At 38.4% G+C, this 22,331-nt stretch overlaps 1 protein-coding gene across 3 annotated transcripts in view; it reads left to right on the top strand.

Moving 5' to 3' along the window:
* NAALADL2 (N-acetylated alpha-linked acidic dipeptidase like 2) overlaps positions 1–22,331 on the top strand; it is a 505,503-nt gene that overhangs the window by 272,493 nt on the left and 210,679 nt on the right. For all 3 annotated transcript variants that reach the window (XM_075418303.1, XM_075418304.1, XM_009940036.2), the window contains one exon: positions 13,142–13,261. In XM_075418303.1, coding sequence (XP_075274418.1) covers positions 13,142–13,261 — 120 coding nt within the window. The remainder of the gene's footprint in view (positions 1–13,141; positions 13,262–22,331) is intronic.

Below are 22,331 nucleotides of genomic sequence, written 5' to 3'. Positions count from 1 at the left end.
TATTTTAATCTTCTGAGCAGTGCAATGAATCTTATCGGTTGAATCCTTAGCAATGTGTTTTATCTTAGGATTTATCTGTATCTATCCGTATAACTTTTACAGTCGATACTGGACAACATTTTGTCAAAATCTTAAAAATTGTTTTCTTCTAATGTCATAACATCAGCTTATTGAATGCTTTTCTACAGGATTCTTTTTTTTCTCATTGTTAAAATCTTTTTAATATTTCAAAATGAAAGTAGCATTGAAAATCCAAAATAAGTCTGAAGATTTCCTGCCTGTGTTAGGATGTGGTGGTATGAAGTCCAGATATCTTCTAAGATGATCAGTTTGAAAGAGTGGAAATAAGTTCTTACTAAAAAACGAAAAAAGCCTACATGACCGGTTTTAAATGTAATCTAAACTAGTTGAGGATAAAGCTGCCATTATGTGAATAATTTGGTCAGGACAGATTTTAACGGCTTGTCTGACTTCTTTGTTGAAGAATTTTGGTATAAAAGAGCAAAGGATGAACCTCTCTAGAGACTGCTTTGAGGAATGCTATAAACCTGGACACAGAGCCTTAATGGTATGAAAGACCAAAAGTCAAGAAGGCCTCTCTTGGAGAAAACCCTTTGAAGCAAGTGTCTTTTGAAAGCCTTTCAGAACAGGATGAAAAAATGTGCAGCTGTGATACAGCTGGTTGAAAAAACATGTAAGAACTGACTTCTTCAAAAGGTAAAAAAGAGTAATAATAATTAAAAAAACAGACCCGGTTACTAACCATAGGCAAGTCTAGGTTTGGTATCCAGGTGCAATTGGCAGAATAGCATTGGGTGTGTGTGTGACTTGTCAGAATGCCAGAGCTTGTTAACTGGCTGGACGAATATGTCCTGAGAAAAAGCTTGTGTTCAGAATTTTGCTTTTAAGCCAGTTGGAAATACAGCACCTCTGACTGTGCCCACTAGTTGCGATCCCAGGAGAGAAGTATCCGCTTATAAATAATAAAAAAAATCAGTGCAAAGTAAACAAAGCTGAAAATACATTGCTCCTCCCTTTTTCTAGAATTAGGCATTCCTGCTTTTTTCTGTGTGATATGCTGTTTCTTCCACTAAATACAAATAAATACACCTCGTGTAATGAATATTACTTACTGTGTTTATCTCATTCATGAAGATGGCCTGAATGTGAATTAATCGTGAAATATGTCGGTTCTATTCTCATAACTATTTCTGAGGTTCCTGTGCTCTGCAGTTCAAAGAGAAGGGGACTAATCAATCACCAGGCTGTGACTGGCTCAAGAGCAGGTGTGTGCAAGAAAGAAGATGCTTCAAGGAATTTATCTTCCTTCCGCTGAATTATGTTACCGTATAGAGTTAGTCTTGTCTCCTGTAAGATTCACTGCTTCACACTGATGTCTTCGAGGGACAGGCAGAGGTGAAGAAGGGTAGAAGAGGTCTGGCAGCGGCTTCAACTACTCGAGAGCAAAGCTGCTTAAATATGCAAGAAAGCTCCTGCTGCGTTGTCATCCAGGAGAGGTGTTCCTCCTACTGCAGGTCAATGCTTGCCAGGCACAGTCTTTACTTGGGAAGTATTTTAGAGGATGAAGTAGTATGAAAAGCTAGAAATTATGGTACTGATAAAAGAATCACTGCATCATTCTTCTAACCAAAAGTTTTATTCCAACACATTTTCTGATCTCTTTGTCTGTGTTGTTCTTTTACCTATAAAACTCTTATGTCTTAAGGCTAAAATAAAATATTACCATCATGTAATGACACAAACTAAAAATCTAGAATGAGAATTTATGTCAGTATGGACAGCGATAGGCTCAGGATCTGATGGGTAAGACTGACTGTTACAGTTCTCGTCTGTCCCTGGTGATCTTACTGCTGTTGTCGTAATGCCTGTGGAGTTGCTCTGCCTGAAATAAACTTCCGTAATTTTTCAATTTTCTCTGCAGATAATGAAGATAATTTCTTCACAATGTATAGTGTTCATAATATGGGTACCAAAAATGTAAAGACAAGTGAAGAAATGCAGAGGGACCCTCTTCAGTAGATGATACAGCTGGTGAATATTTTTAATGATAGCCATTGTGCATTCTTTGTCTCGTCTGTTGAATTTAGTTCCTTGTGTGTGTTAGAATTCAGGAGAGGGACCACTTGATGTTGGAAGATGGAATGTTAGGGAAATTTATGGTTGAATCAGAATTTATGAGAGTGCATACTGAGCTCCCTGTTTCTAGTTCCTTTTTGTTGATCGTTCAACATCTTGGGCTGGAGGAATTGTAACAGGTGAAGAGAAAGCAGTGAGTACAGATTACTGTAGTAACGGATAGTTCTGTAATAGTGTCCCTCACTGCTTTTACTGAAAACTGTGCCGTAAAGTACTGTTATTATAGTGATACTGAGCCCTCCTCTACTGCTGTAAAAGAGGCTGACCGGGATTCCAGGCTGCGTGGACGATGAGGGAAGCTCTGTTCAGATCCAGCGCCAGAGGTCCGGACGGGCTGCGGTGACGGCAAAGCTTTTGCATTAGCCGGTGAAGTCGGTTGTATGATGTCGCTCGGATTGCTCCTTGCTCCCGTCAAGTTGTCCAGATTCCAGAATCTCTTCAGACTTTCGCATATGTTTTAGATCATGTGAACGTTTTTCCAGCTTTTCTTTTGAGATGCAGTTTAGTGGGACGCCGCTGTACAAGGTGAATGGTTCACTGGGCCCTTTCCCAGAAAGAAGCAGTTTCTGTCCTTTGCATGGGATTTCCTCTTTTTCTCCTGGGTTTTCCATCCCTGCTAAGAGCACGGGAACCAAGTTCACAAATTCCCCATGGTGCTTCTGCCAACACTTGGCAGCGATGAGTGCTCAAAGTGTCTTCTGAAATTTGGCACAATTCAGGAAAAGCTTCACCCTAACCTTTGGAAAGACTTAGGATAAAGGTGAGCTACTAATTACACTGTAGCAAGGATACCTGGAAGTGGCCTATCCTGAACTCTCATTAATCCTTGCTGGTATTAATGAAACTAAAACATCTTGAAAATGAAGTTTAGCTATTTCTGAAAGAAAAGACAGATGGTACTGCCACATAAAAACCTGTAGATGACTAAGCAATGAAGGATACAGTATCATATTTAGTGACAAAATGACAATTGGAAAATATGGAGTGCATTTTTAAAAACAAAATTTGAAAGCCTGAAACAACAAAGGACTTGGTTTTCTTCCTGGTATAATTTTATTATGTATGATAGTTGAATCACGTGCTACATTCCACTTGTAAGATAAGTCTGCTTTCTCAAATGCTAAGTGACTGAAAAGTGGAAATATACACTTGTTTAATCACGTAGAGCTGTGCTGTTTTCACATAGAGCTATGTTTATATTTGTCTTGGTCAATGATTTGTGCCACTGGAATTTGTTATCACCCAAGTGTATTCCCTGTTTTCATTGGAGTCCTCTTCTGTTATCTGGATGTATTTGTAATTTTAGAACCTATTTTTCCCCAGTCCCTTTTCTACAGATGTAATTTAGAGACCTATACATCTGTGTAATGACTCAAAACAACAAAATTCACATGAGAGGGGAAAGATGTCATTTTCCTTTCAACAACTGCATGTTTGCTTCTCCAGATTTGATAAAATGCTGCTTTAACGCTCAGATTTGTGTTTACAGCACTGCGTGGTGGGGCATCTCTCTGATTGTGTTCAAGTGCGCGATGTTTGGCCAAGCAAGGGCCATAAGTACTCTGTGAAAGAACATTTATTATGCTCTGGATAACAGAGTTCTCACTGACATTTCTGAAAGTTCGAGTGTTCTCTTGATGCAGTGGATGACCTCCTCTTGTACATGTGCATGATTATCTGCATCTTTGAGGTAGATGTCTATTTTATCTTTATATATCTATGTACTTGCAGTAACAACAAAATATGTTTTATGTCATTGTATAGCAAGTGTGCATAGAAACACAGCTAGCCTATATATTTCAGTGCAATCTGCATGCAGTAGTCTGCGAGTTGGTTGGGAAACAGGCTTCTCATCCTATGAAAGTTGCGCTTTTTCAAAATGTGTTCTGAATTGCAGCGAAAATTGGAAACCTGAAAATTGTAAGGCTCTTTTCTAGATATTTTTGGTTTGTCACCGCCAGACTAACTCTAGAAGTGAAACAGTGGAACAAAGTTGAAACACCACTCTCTAGGAAATTAATATATCAAATGTGTTATAGTTATAAAATGAAATATTTAAATTTTACTTAGATTCAAAAGCACTTCCATGTAACCTTTCACTGCAGTTGACACACGTACTCTGTCTTTGATAGACAGCGTTTGCCTTCACAGGACATTGTTCTTACGACCTGTCGTTTCAGACAGGAGATTACTTTCCTTCTCTGGATGGGTAGGTGCGAACTCACGGTTTGCTGTTTTTCACTTAGAGGCTATGAGGAGCAGAAGGGGAGAGTGCCCAGAGCCCTGCGGTGGCCTCCCGTGCCCAGCTGGGCTGGACCTGCCCTGCCATGGCTGTCCAGCGGGCCGTTCCTGCTGCAGCCTGCAGAACCTGTCTGGGTGTATGGCGGGTCTAGGTGCCAGCATCTTCTCTAATGTCTTAATGGTTGTAGCTACTGTAGGAGGGAATGCCTGTTTTTTTATTCGATATATGATAAAAAGGCTGTTGAGGGAGGACAGTCTGCAGCCTTTGGACGTTTTCCTTTCATTCTTTGTGTCTGAGAGCAGCCAGTAAAACGTCCGCCTCACCGCAGTCTGGCCTTGGGAATTTGTTGAATTCTGACATAACGGGACTGGATTCTGACAGAAAGCCATTTCACTGAATGTTTTGAAGGCAGGTTTAAATCACACCATTATAGTTTACAATGTACATATGTAGCTTGTGATTGATTTTTTTAAGATACTACATCACAGCTGAACAGTTCTGTTTTGTTTAGTTTATCCTTAGTTTGTGTAATTTGTAAATATATGTTTGTATGAATAATTACCCCTGAATAAGCTAAACCAAGTAGGCTGGCAAATACCGATTACTGTTTCTTCATAGGAAAGTATGATCAATGTGACTTCATGCTTTAGGGACTAATGCTACTAAATATCTTCACAGTTAACTCTTATAAAAGCAGGGGAGATAAAGAATATTAAACGCATAAAAGAAAGAATTATTAGAATTTAAAATTTTGTCGCTAGAGAGGTGACAAATAATCAGTACTGCTTGATGAAAGTTTGAAATAATAAAAACTTCTGATAGGGTTTTCGGCATCAAATGATGTCAAGTCCTTCAATATTTTATAACTGAAGCAAAGTTCTTAGAGATTTTAAAATAAACAAATATAAATTTAATATGACCAGAAGTAAGAAAGTTTTATTTCAGAATACTTTAAAAACTAGATCTGCATTTAAATCTAATTAGAAAAGATTAAAAAAAAAGATTTGTTGTTTGGATCTCGCACTGTATATAATGAATTAAGAAGTTATAGTGAAGTATGAGTTTTGCCTTCTGCTAAAGGGAAACTTAGAGAATGTGATTTGGGATGGAGAAGGGTGGGGGGGTGGGAGTATGAATGAATTAAAAGAAGGAAAAATAAATGTGAAAATAGGTACAGAGGGAGGAGTCTACAGGATGAGTGTTATCACCAGGGAACTGAGCTATGTCAGCCCAGATTTATCTGGGGTTCTGTAACCATAAAACACAGAACAGATTCTTTTCTGTAGGCTGTAAAAAGGCTTCAATCTGAATTCAGTCTCCCTGGCAGCTGGTAGGAAAAAAAACTGCTATAAGCTGTAAAAAGCAAGCAAGCAAGTTAAACCCCAGTGTCTTTCCAAAATGACACTGGAACAGCAAAAGCAACCTGTAGGAGAAGCTTCAGTAGAGCCGTGCCGGGAACGGAGCTATGTTAGCTGGACGGAAAGGCCGAGGGGGAAGAGAGAGGGTGTAAAATGTGTCTGTGACTGAGTTCGGTCTGCAAGGCCCAACTCTATCAAACTGGGGTTAAGGAAAGTCTTTTTTTCCTTCTGTTTTGGTACAAATTACAGTTTTAGCTGTCATTGCAATGCAGTGTGCAATTTTATGTGATAAAAACTCAACACGAAGAATCCTTTTTGACTCTAAGCTGACACGGTGAGTCATATTGAGTTACTCTGGAATCTTACTGTAGGAGTAAGAATACTGAAGTAAAAAAGGAAAACTTCTAGAGTAAGGTGCTAACAACCACGAAGAAAAAATGTCATTGATCTGTTTGAAGAGAGGAGTGCTTGCCGGTAAAAAACACTCCATATTTAATGACCATGCACACATGTATCTTGCTGTGTGGAGCAATATTGAAGCTCTGTGATTTAAATCTGCTCAGACACTGTCGGTCAGGTGAATCTCTTACTATTGTAAGGAGCAAAATCAGCTTCAGTTAATGCAGATATGGTAATGATTTGCTTTTTTGGGCTCAGGTAGCATGTTCAAATTCATATTGCATAAATCATCTCTTTTTGGCTGGCCTCAGACAGTTGCTTGGAAATGCATTAGGTTATTATTTTTCAAGGCATGAGATTATTTTTCTCATTCCAGTTTTCTAATAAGGCATAAAAAGAAGCTCAAGGATAGGGAATCGTGTGCTACTAGAAATAGAGTCTGGCTAAGTAGTGTCCAAATTTGGCCAAGAACATAGGGGAATTTACTTTCAAATATGCAGTTTAGTGATTTGCAGGGTATCACAGAGGCATTTCTCTGTGATTACCCTGAATTTATCTACAAGATTTCTCAGTTTGGGAATGGCCAAGTGTCACAGGACACACAAAACATAGTAAGTAATACTTGCTGTCAGAAAATGGCATGGCTGGACTTTGAAGCCCTATACCGAATTTTTCAAGAAGAAGATAGAGAGTGGAAAGCTCACCAGGGGATTTCAAAGATAGTGTTATTTTGAAATTATTGTAAACAATGGATTATGGTGTTTGTATGAAAACTAAGTTCTAAAGAAAGGAATTTTTGTCTTGTAGCAAAAGCAACTCTAAAAAACATTACTCTTTCATATCAAAAAAACCCTTGACAACTCTCTTAAAATTTGCTCTCAGATTCTTTCCTGATTTTTTTTTGTCTTATGTCTGACTTGTCTTTATTTTACTAAATGTTGAATTATACCCTTGGTCGTGCTTTCTCAGATCTCTTCCTCTGCTGGTGATGCTGAGCCTAGCAACATAAAGTAAAACTTACTTCATGATGCCTTTGGCATCAGCGAGTCCTAACCACGAAGGAACAGACTGACCATCTACAGATCGTGTGTCATTACTGTAGAAGAAATCAATAGTTAGGCACTCATTTTCTTAGTTCGACCTTCAGCACTGCAGCTGAACTAGAGACAGTCATTGGATGGGTGCCGCAAGACCCACAAACACAGAAGGTCTCTCTCTGTCCCTCTTCTTGCCTGGAACCAAGTGAAGGGCAAAGTTTGAAGGATAACTTTGAATAGTAACATTTATGTAGAAATGCAGTAAGTATATGACAGTTGGCTATGGCTGTTTATTTTGATTCTGACATGCTCAATAGGACCACGACGAAGGCTTGGGTGGTTAGCAATCACAGGGAGACAGCTGTGATTCCCTGATTATCAGAGGGATGCTTTTGGCTGAAATGGGAGCAGCAGCTCCTCTCAGAAAGCGTAGCAGAGTGCACACCAACAAACGATTTGGCGTACTGGGGCACAGCTCCGTTATCTCCCATTTTTTCCCCCCTTCCTTTTCTCTGATTTTAGAGACGAGCTAGTTTTATATTTGCAGCTTTCTTCGCATTTGTTGATGTCCAGCTTTGATCTACAGCCAGCTTCAGTTTACTTTCATGCTCTGCTGAATGCTGCCTTCAGCCTCAATTTCAGAACTGTGCAAATAAATTATAGTGAAGTGTTTAATTAAAGTTAGCCTCATGTCCTGATTGCAGACTGCCATTTTCTCAGATACAATTTGCAAATACGTTTTGGAGTTTTACTTTAGGCAGGATGACTAGTTGAAGGTTATTTACTTGTGATTGATCATGTATTGGATGTTTGTTACCTTTTTCTTTGTGAACAACCTGAAAGTAGTAGCTGAATGTTGAAGGACAAATAAAGGGCATTGACTTGAGTGGAAGAAGGGCATGTAGTAATCTAAACAGTCAGAGAACTGAGGGCTTGATACTTCTAGGATTAGATATGTGCTTTCTGGAGAAATTGTCTTAATTCTGAGGAATAAGGAATCCTAAATGTATACAAAGCATTTAATATTTAGTTTTCATCAGTACTTGGAGTTTTTTTAGGTCGTCCGTTTCTGACACTCTTTAGGTGGGCAGGACAGAACTGTCAGGTATAGGAGTTTGACTGTGCTATGGAGTATCGGTCCTTTTCATAGCTGCTGTGTCTACGGTCCCCACCTCCCAAATAGTTTATGTAGAAGTTGTTCATTAGTGTTAGTCAACAGGTTGGTATTTGATAAAATATATTCATAATTTGAGGTTACTGAGCTGTGGCGCTGACAACAGGTAACATTACAAAGAGATTTTCCACCACAGCCAGTCTGTGTGCTACTTCTGGTTTTGTTTTCTGTATAGGTTTACACCTTGCAGATAAGACTTCTTGGAGGTTGCTGACCTTAACGTATTCTCTCAAGAAGTAATAGTAGAAGTATTTGCTTAGGTGTGCTGTTTTTCTACCCCGTGATTCCCAGCCTTGCTAGCTAGGGCAGATGCATTCAAGAGCTAGCTTCTTACCTGCGCTGACTCCGTCTGCATTTTGGTGGTTGTGAGAAACATCCCTTCCTGGGTGTGCTGGCTTGGAGGGGTTTTTTTCTGTGGGTTTTTCCCTTAGTTTTTTTTCCATTCTTGTGTGCCCTTGGCAAATCAGCCACAATCTGCCTCAGTGCGTTGGATACAGATGGATAATACTGTTATTAAATTCCTTTCCTCATTCAGGTGGACTGAATGATAACAATATGACATGGTAAGTGTATTTCCGTTATTACTTTTTACTTATTTAACTTACCCATTTTTTTAATTGACTCCGCATTTGCAAAGAAAGCAAAGTTTTAAAATAGTATCCAGCATCTTCAAGACCCCAGCTGCTACCTGCTTCATACTTTTCATACTTTTCCTTTCCAAGACCCATCTTACTCTTTTTCATCCATGACTGGATGAAGTGTGCTGTTTTATTTTCTTTCACTTTGGAGATAAGTAGAAGAAATTGGGAAAAGATCCTTGACTGTCTTCATTATGGCGTTTTCAAAGTGCTTGTCTTCTCTGTTTCGGGGGGATTTTATCATAGTTTTTAAGATGGAATGTTTACAACTCATTGAGCATCATCTTGGGACTTAGAAACTAATAAGAAGTCTAACATAAAATAATTACCTTTTTAAAAAATGTTTGTTTTATTACCTACCCCTACTTCATTTCATGCATGGGGGAATACTACTGAACTCCATATTGCACATTGCAGTTTGTTCCTAAATAGTCATATCTTTCAAACAGCATAGCATGAAACAATTCGAGGAGTAAGTACCCAATTCAAATGGATAAAACAACGCATTCTTTAGCAGTTTCCCAGTTTTAGGGTAAGAGGATTTACCCTTGCATATCTAAACCAACTACACAACTGCTCTTTTTCGGAACCTCATAAAAGGATGAGTTCTCTTTTGTTTTGCAACAGTATTATCCTACCAAAGGAAAGTAGTTTATCAAATATGGGTAGTTGGAGTTGGGGTATTTTGCTTTTTTAAAATCTGGAATGCTTGAAATGAGGATAATGTCATGTAGTAAGCATTTCTAAAAAAAAGTAAAAAAAGAAAATTTAGTCTGTATTCATTTTTGGAAGTGTTAGGAATGTTGTGACAATAAGAGGACTTCATGCAACATAAATGGAATGTTAATTTCTCAGTGGATTATTGAACTCTTTGGATTCAGTAGAAGTCTTTAACATTATTTTAAAGGTGTATTTTTTCAGTATTTTATTTTAGACTAGAAGTAAAGAGTCCAGTTAGTTGAGCCCCAGTGTAGTGAATAAAAACAGAACTGACCACTCTGAGCTCATGTTGCTGTACTTTATTTGGTTAGATGTTACTAAGTAGTGCAAAGTATTTTTCTTTTTATTACAAATTTTACTAAAATATTCGAATATAGAAGAAAGAAAGGTGTAGGAATAAATTTTAAAACTATTGTTATAATTGAATATTTACCCATTAGTTTCTGGACTGTACTGCAAAAATGTTGAGACTTTGTTCCAAACTCTTCCAGTGAGTTATTGACTTTGTTTAGGAGGGGAGAAGCCATGTGTAGCTTTACTCAAGAGAAGATCTTGTTCTGTTTTTTTTCATTTTAACTGAAGTTAGATTTGAGATTAGCTGTGCAAACCTCCAGCTGCTAGGCTGTATGTGATGTTACCAGGATGTGATAACTTACTTTGGTAGACATGTGCAGTGTTTTTACTCATGGTTCCCAAAAAGGTAAAATTAAGGGTCAAAGATTTGTGGTGAGAAGAAAACCACTTCAAAGTTACAGTGAAATATGAGTGTGCAAGTACCCCTAAAGTTGGACAGTAGCAAGAGGCTTAGGTCATAATTATTTTCAGGCAAGTGCAAAAGAAAGACTTCTAATATATTGAGCTTTGACATACCCTTCATGTGGGAAAAGTGTAATGAAAGCACATGTAACTCTTTGTTATATTCTACCCAGCTGCTTTTTCATTATGTAATGAGTTCTTACATGTACTCTCAATGTATGAATGTGTTTAATAGCTTTGCCATTGGGGCTTACTTTTAACATTTGGAGCAAAGAACATGGTTTGAGGAGTGTTTGGGGCAGCAGGGAGTCAAGTTCTGGTTCTCACATAATTAAAAAATGAGCTGTGCTCTTGTAGGGCTTTTTGTTCAGCCAGCTCTCGTTGAGCTCATATGTTGCCTAGGAAAGACCAGTGAGCAGCCCTTGAAGATGCAGTTTGCATCCATAAATTAACTACGAACATCCAAGGACAGTTGCTAAATGCATTAATAATCGTGCAAACATGGAGTTTTGTTGTTTACAGAGCAGTGGATAGTACCCTGAAGAAGCAGCTAGCGAAAATGATGTGAAGCGAAGGAGCACATTAATGTAGACGGGCAGGGATCTCAATTTCACACAGGCATACCGTAGAAGTAAATGGTTTGATACTTCATTGTGTTCTGTCCTTGTGTATTGATTTTACCTCAGGAATACTCAGTGTAGTTTCCCTCATACGAATGATGAAAGCTCTGATTTTTGTTGCTTGAGGGTGAGTGGGAAAGGCATTGGGTCCAAAGGAAATAGATTAGACGTCTCCCCAGAAATCGGCCTAGAAGTAACCTCTCAAGCCGTAAGACTTTTGAGAGTCTAATAATCATTGCACTAAAGCATATCTATTGACACGTCTGTAGGTACACATTAAAATAAAGCTGAGATCTACAGAATGACGTAAAATTAGTGTGAACTTCAAGGAAGTACACTGGTTAATGCCCTTTGCTTATTTGGGGTGAACTCTCTACAACCAGAGGCATTAGATTAGGTAAAATATAAAATAGCTTCTGCTACTATAAAAACTTCTTCACTGATTTCAACATACTTTTCAAATATGATGATCACACAGGAAAAAAATTATTTTGTATTTCAGCCTGTAGCCACCATTTGAATTTTCTTATGATACAGTTTTCAAGTTCTTTAGGTACTAAAAACCTCACGTATTTCAGAAGAAACGGTATGAAGTGCAAGATTTTCTGTTCCTACAGATCAGTATTTTGTGTTAAATCTGATGTTTGCCTGTTCCAGAAGTGTTGTCACTTTGGGTGACCTTTCCAAATACTTGGTTTATACAGCACTGATGACGTGTTAACTTGAAAATATAAAAGAATACTTTTAAGAAGACAGGAACTGTGGCAAAATTTTTGTATGATTTCAACTTAAATATTGAGTTGCAAACCCAGACAGAATATTCAGGTACAGTTGTATAAGGGTAGATATTTTACTAAAATACCCATGTTCGTGAACCTAGTAAGATTTCACACATCCTAGATATCCACACCAACTGTTGCTAGACTGTAAACAGTTTGTGTAGAGATGCCCCAAATCAGAACTGTTGCCTTTGGCAAGGAGTCCATACTTCAGTTACCAAAACTGAACTGAAAGAGAGACTTTTCCATCTTCTACAGCTCCTCTTATTTTAATTTTTAAACACTGATGTAGTATTCTTGTGTCTTCTTGTATTTGTGTTTTATGTGAACACTGTGCAGGGATTTAGAGGTTCCGGAATGTCCTCGATCATGTCTTGAGAGCTCCATAACATTCTAAAATAATAATGTACAAGACTGATTATCCTCGTACTTGATCTCCACCAGAATTTATTGCTATAAATGTGTGACAGAAATGCCCTTGGTCATTCTTAAATTATATATATCCGTATATGAAAAAAAAATCCTTGAAGACATGTCTTGCAGTATTTTTCCATCACTGCCAATGCTTGACATATTATAATAACTTAGACCTTTACTACATATTCTTGAAATGTCCTAACTGAAGAGCTGAAGATCTTCATGCTCTGACCAGTTTTAGTTTAGTTGGAAGTGACTCTAAATAATTTTAAAACATGTATTAATAGAAATGTTTACGTGTCAGAGCGGTGTAGTCTGTTATCACTATGGTTATCAAAGTATAATGTTTGAATAACTGATGGATTGTAAGAAAATACTTCAGTAGTTAAGTGGGCTGCTCAGGAGCCATAGGAGACCACATAATGAAACTATATATTGGTAGAGTAAGTATTACCTATATATTTTCATAAGTGACCTACATAATCATTCACTCGTTTTCTGAAATGCTTTACAAGACTCTAGTTCCGTTTAAGAGAATTAACAGGTGAGTTAGTGTCCCTTACATGGTTTTAAATACGTTTCCATAGCTAATGAGGGGAAATTCTCATCAGAATCAGCACCGCTTACTATGACCAGTGGCAAAAAAACATTGGGTTTTTGTCACAGCTGATGAATTATGAATGAAAACTGCAAAGATACAAATTTATCTCTCTGAATTCTCAAGCACTTTGTTATTCCAGTTACTCCTGATTCGGAGGTGGGGGTAAGGTGATTGCAGCACTCTACTCAGGTGCTTCCGTTTATGCAGACAGCGTTGTTTCTGAATTTTGTCTTCTCTTTGCAGGCAGAACTCGTTGATGTACAGTATGGGACCGTGGAAGACTTGATCCGGATTCAAGCCATTACAAACGTGACCAAAAAAATTGCACTTTTAAAGCTAGGACAATCACCTTTGCTTTATAAGGTTAGTGCTTGTTGCACTTTAGCTGAATTATGTATGTGTTTTTTGCAGTTCCAAAATACCAAAACAAGGACTTTCTCATTCTGTCCCAATAAGGCAGGATTTACAGGCATTCAGATTCTTCCTTAATACTAGCCAGTTCAATCTGCGGCAGCTTTTACGTGTTATTTATTTTGCTGCATATCTTACAGTGCCCTGGTAGTATGCCATATTTTCTCTGGATGTACTGTAAGCCTTTTGGCAAATAAAGAAATCCCTAAAAGAAATAATAAAGCACAGGGGGAGGTGGGGCGACTGAGATCAGGAATAGTTGGATCTGCATCTGCTAAAAATGTACGTACAACACTGGACTGAAATCTTTTGTTTCTGCACAATGACATGCAGTACTTGGCCGGCTGGCTGCAGTCGAAGCGTGCTGTGAGTGGAGACAGAGCACGGCGTGTGCTCGCCTGACCTCAGGCTTCTGTGGGGCTTTCCAGTCCCACCGGGCTCTGTCTGAAGGTCAGCACTTTGGGCCTTGCTGTGGGGCTGCTGCCACCAGCACTCAGAGTGCGAGGTAGTTACCCATGGGAGGACTAGCATTACTGTTAATAGATTTGTTGAAGAAATGACATTATGACCTGATTTCCTCATGACACAATACAGCATTGCTCTGTGGAGAAGGTGCCTTTGCCACCTTGGTTCCATCTGTGGTCCTTACCACCTCAGAGGGAAGAAAGGACTGAGAGTTGGAAAAGAGCGTTAACTTCTGTGGTGTTTTCCGCTGCATAAAATGTGTGAGCAAACTACCCTGAGATGCGCAGGCAGGCATATATTCCCCCTGCCATCAGTGATCGGTCACTCCTGTAAAATCACCGGGATTTACTGGTCAGTGGGTGGGTTACCACCAGTTCAGAACCAGAACCATGTTTTTCTTCCACTCCCTCCTTCCTTCTTCTTTGGTTGCAGTTGTGCATGGGGAGGGGTGTACGTAGGTAAGTGCATGTCTGTTCGTTCTCCTCCAACTGCAGCGCTGGCAGAGAGTTCAGAGATGGAGCTCTCTAGTCCACTTGCCCATTAGACATAATAGACTCAACATACAAACCACACTTAAACTCTAAATGTCAAGTAACTGTCTTCTGTTGCAAATATTTTATAAACAAAAATGCTGGTTTGCCTTTCAGAAGATACACTAGCCCAATAAATATTTAAACAATTCATTCCCAATTCACAAAAGCAATTATAAAAAAACCAGTGACTCCAGAACTTATAGAATCAGGATCTGCTCTGTTGGCCATAGAAAGCACGATCGGGACCTCAACACTGGTTCAGAAAATAACCTCTTAATATTTTTTCTGTAGGAGAATAATATTTGTCTCAATAAAAATGCCATTTCAACTGGGAAGCTTTAGCTGTTTATTTAAATTGTTTAGATGCAATCTAACCATGCCTGTGAAAGGTCAGTTGTCATTGTTGGAGCTCGGCTGTGGTGCATCTTTTCCACCAAGAGATCTTATGCTGTGTTGCACCCCTGACTTGGCGAAAGCAATGAAATAGCAACAGGGGCTCACAAAGAGGAATTTGGTGAAGATGCAGTTTGCTGTAACAGCACTGTCTGAAGTGTCTGTGAGATGGAATTCTTACCGGTTTAGTTGGTGTTCCTGTAAGCACTTACTAGGTCTAAATGAGCCAGTAGTGAAGCCTGAAGGAGTAGGGCAGGACAGTTAGTGCTGAGGACAGGGCGCAGCTCAGGAACTTTTAGTCCGAGTTGGCTGTATTCTGGTCCCAAGAAGCAGATGCGAAGCGGTGGCTGAGGTGTGTTAGCCGCACTTCTGGTGCCCATCTGCTATTCCAGAAGGACTCGTTTTGCGCATTCAGAGACTGTTACAGAATATGGACCAAAGTGTGGTGTGATCAGGAGGTTGACTTTGAATGCACGCTCAGGATCTGAGCTAAAAATACAGCTCCTCAGACCTATTTTTTGTGTTCTGCTCACGTGGATAGGAGGTTTGCCCTTTATTTGTTGCTTCTTCTTTTTGAGGTTGTAAACTGTCTTTTTTTAGAATATAAATTGAGTATCTTTGGCTCTGAAATAATTGTAAGCTATTAGAAGTTTGAGGAAATACATGGGAAGATACCAGAAATAGATTCTTCTTTCATCTTTGAAATACTTAAAGTGAAAGAGACTTGCCTTAAACAGCAAGTCCTGCTGGTTTAAATGGGCCCAGTATCTCACCACTGAATCCACTTTTTGTATCCTTTTTCCCCCCTAATGTTTATGTTTCTCTACTTACCGAGTCTCACATTTCCGTTTCGGCAGATACTTCCCTCTGCCTGTATTTTCCTTATCTCTCTCTTCCACGTGCTTGGTTTTACATAACATTAAAACAGAATGGTAGTTCATACCAGAGCTGTTGCTATAGATATATCTCTTCTTACTTGTTTTCTTTCTAACTTCTGTATTTAACTTGTATTTTTTCACATGATAATGTTCTGTAATTTCTCATTATTATTACTTTATATTATATGAATATCTCAGTCTGGTTTTTTATAGATCCTGTGCTGAAGTTTCTTCTTCATAACAGAGTTTCTAATCGTGTCTCTGTTTCTCAGCTTTGCATTTTCCCTCACATGGCTATGCTTTTTGCCTCTCTCTCTCTTTAACTGCCATCATCAACTGCTGTTTTTCATGTGTTTTTCCGATTTTCCCCTTTTTTGTTTTTAATTTGCCTTTTCTTTTTTAAATCTCGACTGTTCTTTCTCTCCATCTAGAGTTCATTGGAAAAGGCCTGAAAGAAATGATAAACTGCTTCTGGCAGAAAACTCACCACGAAAACTGAACAGCATTTCCTTTGTCTTTCCATCACATTAACAGAAAGAAATATATGCTGGTAGAAAACAGCTTGATGTACAATGGGATAACTTACAGAATTAAGCCCAAGTGATACAAATTTGAAAATTTGGAAAAATAATTGTATTACTGACAAGATTTTTGCTTTAGAGGTTTCATTTGGTGTTTTGATGGAGATTGGGTAGGGTATAAAATTTGGGGAAGGATCAAGGTTGAACGTAATTTGGAGCTTCTACTTCTTATGTCTTCAGACACACTGAAAACAGCAGATCGGGTTCAGAGCCTGCAGTAACAAGGAATTGGAATATGCAGGGAATTTGGAGTATACAGAAAAGCCTGAAGTTAATGTGCTGTTAGAATGTGCAGTTGAAGCCTTAATATAATTCTGATTAAATTTGGTAAGGTTTGTAAATTTAAGCTGCTTTGTGAGAACAATTTGTAGAAATCTGACCTTAAGTTATTTTTGTAATTGAATTTGATTTTCAGATTTTATTGGGAGTGTTGTATTTCTGTTCCACTGACACAGAATGTAGTCTCTGATCAGGGCAAGAGGGGCAGCAGCTGTGGTGGTGGGCACATGTCCTAGAGTATCGGCAGAGCCACACAGACACAGCTCGATCCCTTAAGCTGGACCTTTTGAAATAAAGTGTAGGTTACTACAGCCACATGGTAAGTTATACATATAAAAAGAAAGAACGTGGACCCTACCTTTACAGCAGGGCAAAGTTTTACAAAGAGCGTTGACTTTTGGGGAAAATAACAGGTAGAGCTTGCATTACTGTGATAAAAAGAATAGATAAAAAAAGGATATGTATTATTGTATGTATAAATCAGAGTGGAGTGGAGGTTTAGAAAAGGACTTTAGCATTGATATGGCAATGTTAAGATCAGTAACGGAGCAAGACTCTGTAGTCTATTATAAAATCAATATTAAAAGTGGGAGAAAAGAATGGTAGCAGTGCTTTAAGGGCTGGAGCAAGTTACAGCATGGCAAAGGCAGAGTCGTTTTCACACACAGCTGAAAGGTGTAGGAATTTACTACTCCCAGCACCTGGAGTGACAATTTCCTATAGCAACAGAAACTAAGGCAGTGGCCCGAGGAGTGACGCGTACAGGGAGTACTCACATGACACAGTAGATGGGAATAGGCACGATGCTAGCAATCTCTGCCTCTCTTTAGCAAGAATTATTCACAGTGCTGTGAATAACAGACAGAAAGAAAAGTTGTAAACTACTATGGCTACTCCTAAAGGGATCTTGTGACTAGTTTGGGACACTTCTAAGAGCTGAATTGTTTCTGAATAATGAGGGAACCGGATTAAAGAAGAAGAAAAACTTTCTTAAGGAGAAAACTGAATCAAGACAAATATAGAGCAGAAGTGAAGCAGAACTTCTGGAATTAAGTACTGTAAAAAAGGTAGAACACTTGCTTCCTCACACCTGCAGATTGAAAGTGACTGCCTCCTGGTGTTCTGTCTAGAAGGAAAATTTGTGTTTTGGTGGAACTTGGGTTGTTGGGGTCACTGGTGAACTTCAGTAGCCGGTTACATACAGGAGGTCAGAGGAGACTCACTGATGTCCTTGAATCGGGAGGATCTATAAACGTGGGGAAAGATGATGAAATTTATTACTAGTGATTAAGCAAATCACTTCTGTGATGTAGAACACCCTCTTGAGAAAGAGCAACTTGAGTTGTCTGCTGGGTTGGTAGACAAGAACCAATAGTATAAAATGTGTGGTGACAGAAAGGTTTATGAAACCACCTCACTAGCACCCAGCTCCTCTGCCAGGAAACTCATCTGAGTATACATCGCCACTGTGAGCACATTAAAGAAGCCGGAGAAGGCTGCTTTTCCAGGGAGAACTGCACAGTAGTTTCAATAACCAGCCTCTGGAAATACCATCGCCAGATTTATTTTTTGAAAAATGTTGTGAGTCTTGATCATGATTTAATCTCTTGGGGTTGGGATTCAAGAAAAAGCCATAATTTCTGTCCTAAATTAACTTTTAATAGAGTAACAAAAGCCCCGAAGGCCAAACCACTTCATCTTTAAAATGTTCACATATTAACATTTTTTCCACATCCATTAAATGAAGATGTTGTTCTAATGTGTAAATATCTGTATTTATTTTAATAATTTACTGCCTTCATAAATATTCATAAAATTGCTTTTTAACTGTCATGAAGTTTAGGAATGTGGATGCTTGCATGTTTGTGCAGAGGTTATTGGCAGGCACTTACGGGTAAGGATTTACTAAATGGAAAATATTATAGATTCCCAGAATAAAGGCAATTTGCAAAAAGGCTTCTCCTTAATCACTGTGTTAGTTTTAAATAAGTTTACTTTGGAAAAAGTAATTTCACTTTTCTACTGTCTACATTGTTTATTTCTTTTCCTCTGGTACTTTTTATGGCTAGCACATAGTTATACTGTGAAGATTACATTTTAAATCTCCGTTTAACTAGGACTCTCTCTCCTTCCATCCCTTCCTCCCTCTCTGTATGTACACATGTATATGTGTGTGTATATGTATATACGTACGAATATATAGATACCGTGTGTGCATATGAATATATCTATATAAACTCTATTGAACAAAGTGGTTTTTAGGGAACTTCAACACCTTTTCCACATTTCATTATTAAGGACCGAAACCATTACTGAGGTTTGGGTTTTTTTTGTAAGATGAATTTTTTCCAAGGCGTCTAAAGTCTTTATATACCCATTTCCCACCTGAGTGCTGTGGGATTTTTAATGATATTATATCCCCTCCCAAAGCCGTTCTTGAAAATTTGAGCCACGCGTATAGGTGTAATGGATAAAAGTTATAGAAGCATGTAAAACTAGACCTGGAGATTTGGATCTGAAGGGATCATCTAGTAATACCCACTTGAACAGCATCCTGTTTCTCGGGTTTTCTCTAATTTACCATCCTTTTAAAATCTCATCTCAGTTCCCAGAATTCTGAGAGTTCCTCTTGTGTAATCGAAGCTGAAGTTCTGATTGATTGAGAATGATCAGATTTTTTGATGCAGAGTTTGCTATTTAGCCAAATTATATTCCTACAAAATAGGTTTGTTCTTACTTTATCTTCCAGGAACTGCTAGTTGCTTTGTGGTCCTTTTTCCTTAGCCCTTGTGTCCCGAGTGTCTGTCCTCCTTCAAGGCAGTTCCTCTTGTTGCTATTCCTTTTCTTTTCCTGCCACCCCCCAAAGATTAGGTGTAGTTCACTCGTTTTCTCAACCTTCCCCTTCCTCAAACAGTTTCTTTAATCTGTATAGATATAATCCAGTCTGAAGAAGGCTTTCTTTTAACTGCTTTCTCTACTTCCTACATGAAAGAATTCTGTACTAAGGGCTTCACAAAATTTGCTAGGCAATAGTCTGTACCAAAAAGCTATTTATGTGATTGGGCTTTCATACTGCCATCAACCCTGTGCTTGGAATGATTCTTTCAGTCACCTGTTTACCTCTTCCTGATTTCATGATTCATGGAATGATGCACAAGCTATTTTGCTCTTTAGTGATTGCTGAGAAAATTTGTGTTTGTTTTGAGGAAAGACCATAGGTCTTCCTTCATCTGAAAATGCATCAGATGTAAGAGTTTGGTAGACAAGCTTCTCACATTCCTCCTGCTTTGACTGGTGACAATGCTTCTTGTGTCTTTGAACAGAAGGAGCAAGCCGTAATAGCTAATTAGGGAAGCCTGGAGACACCTTGATTTGATATCATAACTCTGGTCTTTGTTGGGGTGACTGAGAAATCCACCCCTATTCCATTGAGTACGCATATCCGAGTTAAAAAAAACAAGTCTCTCTCCACAGATTTATCACTTAATGCTTCATCCTGAAGTAATTTTTTAAATTTCTATAAGTAATCTTAGTTTAAAGTATAGATTTAAAAATATGAAAGTACCCATTGCAATACATTTTTTTCCCCCTCTCTGTGAGGTACTAGGGGAAAGAACACTGAGAAATGATACTGACTCGAGAGATCTATAGTTGATGATTAAAAAACAAAATCTCAGAAGGGTAGTTTTGTATTGCAGATTGGAATCAAATAGTGATGAGCTCTGTTGTTCAGTTCCTAGAAGGCTGTTACTACCCAGAACAGTTTAAACTGAGTATCTCAGTTTACCCTGTACTTAATCCAGTGTTTGAAGGATTATGTACTGTGACCTGTACCACCGAAAAGTGGAACAATACCAGTGCTTTGCCATCTTATAAATCCAATCCACATCTGTCCTAATGAATATGAAATAGTTGACAAAGACTTTCTCTCTTATCCCTTTAGTCAAGTGTGCTGCTGTAAATAAAAGTAGAGTGAGAATTCCTTCTATATACAGTATAAATGGGGGAAAGTAATTTGATTTTTGCAAGCAGTATGAAGAATATGTAAGGGGTGGGGTAGGAGAAAAGCAATTGATGTCTGGAAGGAAGCATAATTGTAGCACAGCTTGTCAGTATTCTCAAGTAATTAACGTTTTGGTTGCATCAGTAAAAGGACTTTTAGTTATTACTCATTTCCTTTTCCATTACAAAACCCTGGATTGGTTTGAACAGAAGAAGAAATGTGCTATTAGCAGAGCAAACAAAGGGGACATGTAAGTTAATGAGCAAAAGCAGATATCGATTATTCTGCATTTCTGATGCCATAGAATTTCCCTTGAATGTTTTGAGAAGTCATTGCCATTTTGCAGACATACTTGTATTCCTGGCTGTAGGTTCAATTCTGTCTTTCTCTTCTGGATTGATACAGAGGTTTCTGAATTCCCACTGCTGAAACAGTGAATTCTCAGCTATTTTACTGGGTACGTAGTCCTGTTATCTTCAGTAACACTGAAGGCTTAATTTTCTCTTGGGAAAATAACTCTAAATATTCATATACTCAATTGGGTGTTTAATTGCACATTCACAGCATATATTAAATGCATCCTTTGAAAAATTAGTCCAGCTCCCATTATGAATCACTATCTCCTGAGGGAAAGGGCTGACCGTTATATAGCAGGTCTCCCCCTTTTAGTACAATGGGCTTAAATTGAGTGAGACAGTAAGTGGCTTCCATTCAAAAATGGAGGATGGCTGACTCAAAAATTTCATTTTGGGGTCTTCTGAAGCTCTTGTTGGGTTTTAGAGGTGTGAAGCCCAAGCAAAATTTTCTGTTTTATCAAGCCCTTAAAAAGTAAGTAGTAAATGCAATCATCCAATTTACTGTCTGAGTGCTATGTCCTGATAAATGGTGCAAAGTCAGGGGAAGGGGCTTTGCTGTGAGGCAATTGTTGTGAAGCAGAGCTGAGCAAAGAAATCCATTGCCTCGATTTGTACCTGAGCCCTAAATCCACACAGCTGATCAGCTACACATGTGCAGGGCAGTAGGAAAGACTTATGTGCTTTGTCTTCCCATCATAAAATCTAAACCTTTGAAATTTGCTCTTTCTGCAGATGCACTAGCTGTACTTCTGCAAGGGTCTTGGCACTTTTCCTGCTGCTTATTTAGGGAATTACAGGCATTTTTTTCTACTCAAGCTGCTAATTGAGCTGGCCCTTCAGATTAGTTGAGCTTGGACTTCACAAAAGAGTAGTGGGCTTGAATTGTACAGCATGTTCTGTAGTAGTTACGGGTCTATTATTTTATTAAAAGTAGTTATGACTATTCTCTGGCCTTTTTATGCTCTTTTACGTCTCTTTTCTTGTTTCACAGTAATTATTTCTTAATAATCAGTTTAATTACAAGCCTGTGAACTCATTTGAAAGGTATCAGAAGTCATTATTGTTGAACAAAGTGTTTATTTAAAACTTTAAGAGATTGCAGAAATAAATAGTTCTGTTCCTAGAGCCAACGTTTTATCTGATAAACCAGGATGTCACAGGTAACTGAAATGAAATTTTTTTTTTTTTTGTGCGTTGTGGCTCTCTTTTTGTCATCTGTCCTTTAAAATGCAGCTAAGTTAACACAGTTAAGAAAAAAGATGGTTCAGTAGCCCAGTGGGTTCTCTGAACAGAACTAGCTGTGAAGCTGGTCCTACGGTTTAGGAAACGTAGCCCAATCCAGACCTTAGTTTGATTTGCATTTGTTCTAGATGGCTTTAGAAACTCGTCTGTGAGAAGCTGGTTTGCAAAATCAGCACTTCTCATTTATGTATAAAAATACAACTTCTGCCCTTTCAAATATACCTGTAGTTTGCATTGTATCAAAACTTTGAGTAGAAATGTGCTCTTGCTGAATGCTGATGGTCAACCTTTT

The sequence above is a fragment of the Opisthocomus hoazin genome, chromosome 4 (assembly GCF_030867145.1).
Source record: "Opisthocomus hoazin isolate bOpiHoa1 chromosome 4, bOpiHoa1.hap1, whole genome shotgun sequence".
Classification (NCBI taxonomy): domain Eukaryota; kingdom Metazoa; phylum Chordata; class Aves; order Opisthocomiformes; family Opisthocomidae; genus Opisthocomus; species Opisthocomus hoazin.
This window is presented reverse-complemented; position numbering and strand designations above follow the sequence as displayed.